The sequence below is a fragment of the Manacus vitellinus genome, unplaced genomic scaffold, assembly GCF_001715985.3.
Source record: "Manacus vitellinus isolate BGI_N305 unplaced genomic scaffold, ASM171598v3 scaffold_5_pilon, whole genome shotgun sequence".
NCBI lineage: Eukaryota > Metazoa > Chordata > Aves > Passeriformes > Pipridae > Manacus > Manacus vitellinus.
Window position 1 is genome coordinate 34,749,143 of NW_021940682.1, and position 12,080 is coordinate 34,761,222.

Here is a 12,080-nt window from a genome sequence, read left to right on the forward strand (position 1 = left end):
GAACATTGATGGAATTGAAACTATTTCAGAGTCCAATACTCTACAGTAAACTATTTTGTTTAAAGAAAACAGATTTTTCCTGACAGACAATCCTGTGTTGGCATACCTGTGAAGAGATACACCTGTGGGAAGATGGCTGGGGGTAAAAATTAAAGGGAACTGAGAAGTTACATTCACATCCTAACAGAAGTTATAACAGTATGGAAATCATAGGGTAAAATGCAGCAGCTACTTCCCGGATGGAATGCAGTTGGCATGCTCCATAATGATACCCCCCACAACAGTAAGGCAACACAATCCTTACTGGAGGGTGGAACAGTGAGCGGAGTGGAGACAGCCAGGCTCTGTAGAAATCTTTGTAGGGAGGGGAACTCGATGGTACTTTGCAGCTGATAAAACCACATAGCACCTGTCAAACAAGGGAGATAGGAGATGTCCTCTCCTCAGATGAACTTGGTTCATTAAAGCCTAACTGTAATATTAGTGCACATCTCCATCCTGCAGTTACCTGCCTCCAAGGTACAACCACCCTGCACTGGGCAAGCACTCTATATTTTTTTGACTGTATCTTTAAAAGCGAAGTGAGGGAAGGCTGAATAGCCCCAAATCTCTCTCTCCTCATGTAGGTTAGATGCTGCAATCCTTGATCACCTTTGTGGCCTCTCACTGGATTCCAGTATAACCCTATCTCTCTGTGGAGTCCAGAAGTGAACCTAGAACTCTGGGTGTGTCTCTCCAGCGCTGAGTGAAGGGGAAGGATCACCTCTCTCAGCCTGCTGGCAATACTCTTCTCAATCCAGCCCAGGATGCTGCTGGCTGCCTTGGCCACAGGAATACCCTGCTGGTTCATGGTCAACTTTCTGTCCAGCAGGACCCTGGGCGCTTCTCTGCCGAGTTGCTTCCCATTCAGTCTAACCCCCTACTCCAGTTTGTATTGCTGCCTGAAAAAAGACAGTAGTAGGAAGAGTAAGAATGCAGTCTGTGAGACCTTAGTGTGTTAAGAACACATCATACTTTCTCTAAAAGGCACTTCTATAGATTTCTTAGATAACATTAAACTCACAGTAGGTGAAACTGAAAGATACTTCACATTTCCTTGCTAAGAAGGCTGCCAAATAATGCATTTGAAAAAACACACCTTCAAAGACATATTAAAGGTACCAAGCCAAATTAAGAGCTGCACTGCTCAATACACCTAATTTTCTTACCCAGAGCACTGTCTTGTGAGTCAGCAAAATTGTATTTATTAATTTATGCTACAGTTTCTCAGAACTTATTTGAACATTTGATTCTCTAGATATAACTGAAAAGCAATGAAGCCAAAGCTGATATAATCTAAAATACCGACCTCAGAATTAAATCCTTTTAAGACAGTGGGATATTGATGTTACCTGTAACAAGTTTGTTTCACTGTATAACACTCCTAAAGGCAATAACCCATGCCTAGAATTCTCATCTAAAAGGTTACTTTTGAATCTACATATATGCAAATTCATACATACCAATTTAACAAAAGTTTGCATAAGTAATTAAAATTATCCTTGTTTTCAATCAGTATAGCCTCACGAACAATGTAGCATCTTAAAAAAAGAATCACTATGTACTAAGAATATTTTTTGAATTCGACTTTTAAAAGATAATTCTGGTTGACACACTAGACAAAACCATATTCTTTTTCTTTACAATAGCACAATGACACAATACAGTAATCAAGGGACATTACATATAGCATTTTTATTTAGAATGGACACTGCAAAATGTGTGCCCTTTCCCCTTTCAGTTTACCCATCTTTTGTGTAATACAATAAAAAGAAAATTAATTAGTTAATGCACTATTCAATTTCTCTTCAAATATCCTCATGAAAACATTTTTAGAAACAAGAATAAATTCAATTTTATGGATGCCTTATGTCAATAAGTATGGAATAAGCCTATACCACTAACAGGCTGGGGGCTGACTGGCTAGAAAGCAGCTTTGCATTATATGACCCATTGGTCCTTTTCTGTGTAAATGTGATCCAGCTGTTCACCATACCCCATCCCCCTTCCATGGGAAAGGTGTCCAGGTGCAAGCTGGGTTGTATTAGCAGCTGTAGTCAGACACAACTGGAAGCAAGTCTTCCTCTCTATTTGGAACTTGAGAGACTGCTGCTGGAGCACTATCCTGTTTAGGGCTCCCCAGTGTAAGAAAGAGCAGAGGAGGGTCACCAACAGAGGAGGGTCCGGGGGCAGGAGAACAATACACAAGGAAAGGCTGAGAGCTGTATGCATTAGTTCAACCCTGAGGAAGTCAAGACTAAGGGGAAAGCTCATGGCTCTCTGCAGCTACCTAAGGCTACAGAGGAGTGGAGCCAAATTATTCACTGATTCTCAACACAAAGAAGGGATATAAAAATCTACACAGACTATGAAACTCTGAAATATTTCTTCTTTTGAACAAACTTCAATAACTTCATAAACTTAGCTTACAAAGCACCTGAAATTTCTTTTTTACCTGAACAGTCTAAAGAACGAATGCGACATTTGCCTTTTTTTTTTTTTTTTAATTTTACCCAAAGAAATCACAAACATAAGCAGTAACCCTTGCGATGACAAAGCAGGATAACAACTTTGAAGAATGCTTGGTTAAGATCTACTGTTTTTACAGTCGGCAGGAAAATACGTGAACAAGAACTTAAATACGCTTTACAGGTCTTTGACATGACTGCTCTGATGACAAAATATGAGTTCCAGAACTGAACAAAACCAAATTAAACACTGGTTTAACTATTCTACAACTTCAGCTTCCATTTAAAATTAAAACACTAAGGATTTTTTTATCTTGGTAGAGTAATAGTAGGTATACTACTATTTCTTTTGCATTCACAGCAGAGAAACAAGCTATCACGTTCCTGTAAAATATCTCATCCATGAAATAGCAGCTCTTCAAAGAGGAAAGGTTAAATGAAAATATTTTCTAGGGTTCCTGCATGTTAACCTGTGCACTAAAAGTACATAATGAGTCAGAAATAAAGGCCCAATAACGCACTTTCTGACACTTTTTTTGGCACTACGATCACTACCCAAGTGCATCTCGAAAGGAAAAGGTATTTTTTGTGACAAACATGCATGGCAATCCTTAAGAAAAACAAAGAATCCCACTTAAGGGTTCACTCATGTAGAATGCTGGTTAAACATCTTTCTGACATTGATCACTATGAATGCAGTTATATAAATCAACTTTTATAGTATACCAATATAGAAGTATTATTTCCTCACTTTTAATCTTATGCTGCTACTTAACAGATCTCTTTCTACTACTTTTTTAACACGGCAAAACGTAACAAGATACTAGTTTCCAAGTAATAAGACTAGCTGATCTTATTTTAAAGTACATACCTGAATTGCTGAATTCATGAAACATGTATTCCCCAAGTTACTCAGGCCACACAGGCCTGGCTGTTCATTGTGTCTTCCTGGCTCTGAATAATCATAATTCTTATATGCAGTATATGATGGGAGACAATAGTTTGAATTTTTCACACTGTAAGAAAATAAGACATCTTTCACAATGTAAACATGTACTCTATAGTACTTTAAACATACAAGTACTTAAAATTATTAAAAATGTTAAACTAACTTCTGCGAACAAGAAAGGATTTAAAAGATTTACTAATTTCAATTTAAAAGTCACCTGTGTAAACAACCAAAATCAAATGTACTGCAGTAGCTGCAATTATTACATCCCTACCCCTTTTTTATAGGAGCAGCTTCACAGCTTACTCTATTCTTCATTGCTCCATCATATTTAATACACTCAGATTTTAGACACCACCAGCAGCAATCAATCATTTACGTTCCTTTTGCATCCTGGTACTGCAAGAGTGAGGTCGGTGGGAATGGGAATGCAGAGTTACAGGTGAAAGCTGAGATTTCCAAGGCCACTGTGGCATAGCTGCCTCACTGCATCAGACAATCTATTTATAGCTTCCCTGCTAGGACAGCACAATCCAGCATGCAAATGCAGAAAAGCTTTGTGAGGTAAAAGAATGCGCAAAATGCCTTGTAACAACTTCATTATAAATCTATGTTGCATCTGTTTGGAGAAACTGCAGAAGACTGAAATAGGTAAAATTATAATATTTAAAGCATTTGTTTTCAGATGAAATATGAAAATATCAAATACAGAATGACCCTCAAAACAGTAAAGTAAGCATATCTGAGTACACTAGAAAGGCAAAGAAATCTTCTAAGAGGATACTCGGCAAAATTACTGATGTTAGAAAAAAAGAACCAACTAGAAAGGTTTAACCATTTCAAGCACTAATCATAATGAAATCTGCGTGACAGCAGCTTTGGCTAAAGTTCAGGAGAGTTTCTGCAGCCACTAAGCATCATTCATATTAGAAGTAACACGAACAAAAACCAAAAATTTGAAAGTCAGTTGCTAAGACTGGTAAGGAAAAACATGCAATGCAAGGAATCAATCCTGATAAATAACTGAGATTTGTAATTGCAAAAATCTGAGGATGGCACAATTGTTATACTCCAGCCATTACTCCCGAATGATATCATACTCTTTACATCCAACTGAATTCCAACTGTCCTCTCAGTGCACAGTTATTTACTTTTCATAACTATTGATTTGTTTTAAATTATTGAAAATTTCAAACAGAAGTGGAAAAAAATTCCTCACTCATACAATGGCCTTTAAAATTTGTTTAGTTTATAGTTCCACTGTCCATAAAGCTGCTGTTCTCAAACTTTTACATTTGCTAATTTCTTTGTAATAGATGACTTTCATATTAGTCCTTCCCTTTTCTGTACACATGCATTTTCTCTGCTCTCTGGCTTACCCCCAAACCAGCTAAGTGGCATTGTATTTATTAGTCATTCTCAATGAAAAAAACACCATAAAGGTAGTTTTGCCCATTCAGTTTAAGTCTAACTTAAATGCTTAAACTTACTTTAACAAAAGATACTCTTTAAACTCCTTCAAGCTTGCTTCTGTGTTCACCCCTCATCATTAGTCCCTGGTTCACCCACGCCTGAGAATCTCCAGGGAAAATTACCTTCCATCTCCCTTTGCAGCTGCAGTCCACCTACTGCAGTCAACTCCAATTCCCTTAAGCAGGCAAGCCTTAGTTCCCCCAGGAAGCAAAACCACAAGCCTGCCCCTGGTGCTAATGCAACCTCCATGATATAATCAAGCCCTGACCCAGCTCAACAGTGCACAGCAGTACCAGAAATGCACACACACAAGGTACACAATAAGCTACTTTCAGCCCTGCTTCCTTCCTACTGCTTTCCTTACCTGACTCAAAGATTACACTTTTCACATGGTTAACAAAAGAGAAATCTCTTTAAGAAATTTAGGAGTCGTAGGGGTAATAAACAGATTTAATTTAATTCTCCTAGGGATTTTCATTCCCCTTTGTTTTGCTTCTCTGCAGCTTTTCCCCTTCACATTTGGAGGGACACTAGGAAGCTAGGAAATATTACAACCACTGCCAAAGCGCTTTTGTGACCAGCCACTTTAAGAAACCTGTTACCAAGTTCCCTCAGATTTTAGAGATACCCATAGCATCAGGAGAGGCCCAAACACTGCTACTTTGTTATTGTTTATCATCATTGTCTGGAAAGCAAAAGATAACATTATAATCTAAGTTAAAAAGAAAAAAAAAATGCCCTCCTCATAATATTTGGTTATGTGTCAGGTATAACACGAGTACAACACAAGAAACTGTTTCTGCAGGTGATGTAAATAACACCTGTACTTCTAGAAATAAGCATGTAAAAAAGCTGCCAGCTGTCCATCTTGACAGGCTGACACTACTAAATGATGGAATCAAGTAATTCTAGGAACTTAAACAATGTTACAAACAAAGGAAACAGAACAACTTTCCATTTAATTGCCCAAGCAAAATCCCTGCTAAAGAGGTTTTAATCTCCACTCCATGTAATTTAAGAAAACATCGTATCTGAGATTGCTTTATTAACAGCAACAAACAGAAATTTCAGTAAGACCTAAACTGTGTGTGTCTCTCCCTGCTCTTCTGAATCCACTAACACATATTATGCTAATCCTCCTATGTTATTCTTTCAACAAGATAAACTGTAAAGGCAAAAGAACATCAGCGATCGATTATTTGGAATCCTCCATTCCATCAAACCCAAACACACATTCACAGAAATGAAGGCTTTGGACTAGATAAAGTTTGCACCAACTACTTCTATTATTTAACATATGACTAGCTCAACACACAATTAAACATCTACCAATTAGAGGCTTGCTCTTACACAGAACACTTCCTGGATTAGACAAGTATTACAGAAATGTGTACCATATAAAGAAACCTGATACTTTCAGTATTTTAAGGTAATTTGCACTCTATAGCTGAGCTATGGTAATTGCAAAACCAGGCTTGCAACCACTGGTATTTATGACCATGAATATACACAAGTTGTTGTTTGCTTTTTCTGCCTTATAAATCAGCTTTGTGAGCTACAATTATCTTCAAAACAAATGCTGGAATTTCTTTTAGAGACACAGCATCTCATGGGCATATGGAGGTGCCAACAGACCCTGGAAAGCCACAAATGTACAGTTTCACTACTGTACTAAAGACAACATGCAATATGAAGAGACAATAAGGCAGAAACATGAAAATAAATTCCAGGCAAACCTGACATTAATTAGTTAATTAGGAAAGTGATGAAGATAGCATTAATTAATGAAAAATAAGTGCTTTCTTAGACAGGAAGATGTTTGTGAGAAGAAGAGAACATAGAAGCAAATGATCTTAACCCACAATGATAGAATACAATTAAATAGAGATGTATCTTTCCATTTACCTTTTGAAGCTAAAAATTCTTAATGCAACAGTGTGTACTTTAAAGTACAAAGTTTATAAATGTATTTGACTTCATATGACTGAACTTGTATTCTGACAGAAGTGCTGCTAAAGATTCTTCTGAATTATATCTTGTATTATTAATTTGTGATTTTTAAAGTATTTCTTTTAAACTCATCATAATTGGATCACTACATTGTAAGGGAAACCATATACTTCTGCACTGAATATCAGTCTTACCTAATATCCAGATATACTGTGTTTTGATATATAAGAGAAAAATGGCTAGTATTTCATAACACTACAGAGTTCACATACCTATTAGTGGATTTACAAATGTTTAAGTTACAGTTAAAGCACTTGAAAGGACCAATTCCTTATCAAATCTGAATTTTATATTACTTCCTTGTACATGTATTTCTGTTGAAAATCATAAAATTAAAAAAAATGCAACCAAAAAAATCCAACAAAACTCCTCTTGCCAAAAAAAACACACCAAAAAAACCCCAAAGCAAATAAACCAAAAAACCCCAGAACTTTTCCTAAAGTTCTAAAAGCTCACATTTTGTCTCCAAAATAAATCAAGAAATAAAATTAAAATCAGATAATGTAAGTGAACAAACTATCTTTAAAAGCTGCAAGAATTGGCAACAGGTTTCCTAAGTGCTTTCTAAAAATAACTACAGGATCACTAGCAAGAAGCTAACATTAAAAAAAGAAAACAAAAAAAACTTTAAAAAAAATTAGGAAAGCCTTGATGGCTTTATTTAAAATGGCTGCTCCCTAGGAAAAAGTAGCTGTTAAGTTTTGGTTTTGGCATTACAATTGCCTTTTGCTTAAGCACTGGGGGAAGGAGAGGTTAGTTCTCAGCTGGAGGTCAGCTCTGATCAAGTAACTTTTCACACAATCATAGATACAATATTCCTTTTATTTACTACACAGTCACACATGGAGTACAAAAGACTGCAGTTAAATACATGGATTTCAACTGTTCAACAGTGAGAGTTGGGGCTACTCACAATTGGTAGAAGCACAAGTGACACTTCACCCCTTAGGAAAAATCACTTCTGATAAGTGCAGTATTTAACTGGAAAATATTGTATAAGATATTTAATACTTATGTCACCTTTAATATTTAACATCTTCATGTTTGATCACAAAATGCATGTTTGGAAAAATATTAAAAATTTGAATGAATTGTAAGAATAGGGCTCTTCAACTTCCCCCAGCTTGCATTAAAGACGAGTGCTCTCTGGTTTCAAGCATTTGAAAGATGCTCCATTATCTGTTAAAGTGAAATAATTCCATGTTTTTCTATATTCACCAACTTTTTTTACAGTTGTGTACAACAAAAAACCACAAAACCCCAAAAATTACACACAAAGTTGGCCACTGGAATATGAAAGCTCTTCTTTTAGAGTTATATTACATTCTTTATTAAACTTCTAATTTGGAATATAAAGGAGAAAACCCATAAAAGTGAGAAGCTTTTTACTAAGTTTTTGCTCACTGTAATATTCAAGCCCACAGACTCATCTCTTTCAAATCTTCCTGCACTAACAAACAGAAGTTAGGCTGCTGGTTACATTACATCTAAAACACTTCAGCTGTCATGATTTCAAATCCATGTGTGATGTCACATACGCTCCTCTCATACCTTAGGAGCAGTAAGTATGGGAAAAGCTGACCACCATAAATATAAGCAGTTTATACTTTTTTGTTGTCCATTTAAATTCAGACAGGGTAATAATAACAACAACAATGTATTTCTAGAATGATAAATTCTAAATGAAGTATTTATACATTTTCTTACAATGCTCAACATTCCTTTTAGTGTCTTCCCTACTGAAGACTAAGAGTTATAAACATCTTTAATGCTGTTTCATTTCCTGGTATCAGTTTTACAATACCTACACTTTGAAATAGTGACCAGCAACAATTCACAAGCCAAATATTGCAAAGCAATTCAAAATCCTTAAGCTAGGAGCTATAAAACATCAAACTTTGTTTATGTCACACTAGGGTGATTAAATTAAATAATGTTTTAAGGTATATTGCTTACTTTCTGTTGTTCATGTTGTTATAATTATTTGATAGAGATGGAGAAATCTTTGGTAAAGTTGAAAAATTGGATGCACCTGGGGACCTTTAAAAATATGAAAATGATAAATTAGACAAAAATGCTGAGATACTAAAAACTATGAAAGAAAGATAATAAATGAACAAAGCATATAAACAAGTATGGAAAAGAAATACTTTCCAAAAAGTGGGCAAAGCACTAAAAATACCCAGGACATGCAGCCTTCAGAATCCATCCTTTAAAACACGAAATACTTCACAGTACTTTACACTTTCATAACTTGTTGAAGAAACAGAGCTATTAAAAAGCAAAAGAAATCACAGGCCACTATGCTAAAAATATAGTTTTCAGTTTATAGTATGACTATAGGTATTTTGATCTTCTAAAACCTAAAATGTAAAGTTTCTAACATGGAAATTTTATTAATTTTTCATTTCAACCTAAATGGATGTTGAGATGAGATACAAAAATGATCAAGATACATATTTTTCAAGGTTAGCTTAACAGCAGCATGAAACCATTTAATTAAAGTTGTCTCAGTAATATTAAAAAAATTTCAGGATATTATGGCCAACACTTAATAATCTTTAAAAACCTTTTTTGCCTAAAGCAAAAGCATTAACACTCATCCCCATGGTTTAAGACTATTTTAAAAAGCACAAGAATACTGATCATTTTCATCACAAAGACTCTCTGAATGTGAAAATTAAACACAATATTTACAACTATCTTGCAGTGCATTTTTCTTTTTTTGATCAAATCTTACAGGTAACCAAGGAAAAGACTCTAAATACTCAAAAGAATTCAGGCATCTTCATGTTTTTGTAGGTCCTATGCAACTCCAACTGATTGGAGTTCCAGCTATCATTGAAAAGCTTTGAAATACATATCACAATAATAAGAGAAGAAATTCTGCATGCTCAGGACTTTTTAAGCACCTTTCAAGAAAACTCTGCAAGGAGATAAACATTTTTACACAGGAATTTTTCCTGAGTACATTTTCACATTTATTTTCAACTTTCTATTAATTTTCCAACAGAAAAGTTGCTGGGGAGGGGAAAAAAATCAATCCACCCCAAACATAACAATTTGATGCCAGAGCTAGTAAGAGTTGGCCAGAGCCTGGCAATGGTTTGCAGGTCAGTAGGAGTGAACCTGAAATATGGCACAAAGGAATTCCAGCCACTGCAGCCAGTAAGTCACCTTTGTGGAGGGTCCAACTTACACATCTCCATGCAAAAGCACGCAGCACAGGCAAAAAACAGGAGTTAGAGATGTGCACATGCCTGTAGGGCAATGATCTTACTGCCATCACTGGTAATAAGTGGTGGGATGGCTACTGTGGCTGGAGTGTTGGAATGAAAGGATACAGGCTCTTTGGAAGGACAGGTAGGGGAGATGAGGAGGTGGTGTTGCCCTCTGTCAATGACCAGCTGGAGTACATGAAGCTCCTCTTGGGAATGGATGAGGACCTGACAGAGAGCTTATGTGTAAGGTTTAAAGGAAGGACAGAGACAGGTGACATTTACAGTGGGGGTCTGCTACAGGCCACCCAACCAGGAAACCCGAGGAGGTACTTGGTGACAGCCAACATGCTGCCAACTATGGGCAAAACTTGAACAAATCTGGTGGCCTGCTACAGTGGGGTTACAAGAGGTGGTGGATGAGGGAAAACTGACGTCATCTACCTGGACTTCTGCAAAGCATTTAGACAGTCTCACATGACATCCTTGTCTCTAAACTGGAGAGAAACGGATTTGACAGATGGGCTACTTGGTGGATAAGGAACTGTCTGGATGGTCACACTCAAGGAGTTGTGGTCAACAGCTCCAAGTGGAGACCAGTGGTCCTCAGGGGTCAGTATTGGAACTGGTGTGGCTTAACATCTTTGTCGGTGACATGGACAGTGGTATTAGTGCACTCTCATTAAGTCTGCTGATGACACCAAGCTGAGTGGTGTGGCTGACACCACTCAGTGTGTGTGAGCTGGTGGAGGGAAGGGATGCTGTCCAGAGGGACCTGGACAGGCTTGAGAGGTGGGCCTGTGCAAACCTGATGAAGTTCAACAATAACAAATGCAAGGTTCTGCACCTGGGTCAGGGCAATCCCAAGCAAAAGTACAGGCTGGGCTGAGAATGGATTGAGAGCAGCCCTGAGGATAAAGAATTGGGCCTGTTGATTGATGAGAAGCTCAACATGACCCAGCAACGTGCACTTGCAGCACAGAAAGCCAACTGCATCCTGGGCTACACCAAATGAAGTGTGACCATCAGTTCAAGATAGGTGATTCTCCCCTTCTGTAAAGCTCCTGTGACGCCCTACCTGGAGTACTGTGTTCATCTCTGGGGCCCCAACATAAGGACACAGACTTGCTGAAGTGAGTCCAGAGCAGGGCCACAAGATGATAAGAGGGCTGGAGTACTTCTCTGAAGATAGGCTGAGAATTGGGGCTGCTCATCCTGGAGAAGAGAAGGCTCCAGAGAAACTTTAGAGAAGCCTGCCAGTAGCTTAAGAGGTCTACAAGAAAGCTTGAGAGGGACTGTTTACAAGGGCACTGTTTTCATCAGGCTAGGGGGAATGGCTTTAAACTGAAAGAGAGTAGGTTTTGATCAGATGTTAGGAAGAAATTCTTCCCTGTGAGGGTGGTGAGGCACTGGAACAGGCCACCTGGAGAAACTGTGGTTGTCCCATACCTGGAAGTTTTTGAGGCCAGTTTGGACGGGGCTCTGAGTAACCTTATGTGGTCGAAGGCGTTCCTGCCCATGGTAGGGGGGTGGAATTAGATGATCTTTTCAGGTCCCTTCCAACCTAAACCATTCTATGATTCTATGTATCACCATGTGAAGAACATGTTAGTTAATATTTAAAGTACTCGGATCAACATTTACAAAGCTTTCCTGCTGATTTCCTCTATCAATCTAAATCATCCACTTTGAACATCATCTTCAGAGAAGTAATATACATAGACTGTGTCCATAAGAAAGATATCAAACTGAAGTCAGTTTAACCCTACCTAAATTCAAGAAAAAAGTTAAATTATGACATTCATACATGTAACTGTCTTAGAAACTATTTGATCTGAGTGATTTTGAACCGAAATTGAACTTTTCAAAACAAATTTGAAGCTTTTATATAATTTAAGCCAAATTCAAATGCAATACAGTTTT

The 12,080-nt window shown here is 37.3% G+C and overlaps 1 protein-coding gene across 1 annotated transcript in view; it reads right to left on the reverse strand.

Annotated features, from left to right (window-relative positions):
- Window positions 1-12,080, reverse strand: part of USP15 (ubiquitin specific peptidase 15) — a 61,154-nt gene that overhangs the window by 16,339 nt on the left and 32,735 nt on the right. Inside the window, 2 exon segments of the mRNA XM_018080386.3 lie at window positions 3,379-3,523; window positions 8,896-8,979. Coding sequence (XP_017935875.2) covers window positions 3,379-3,523; window positions 8,896-8,979 — 229 coding nt within the window.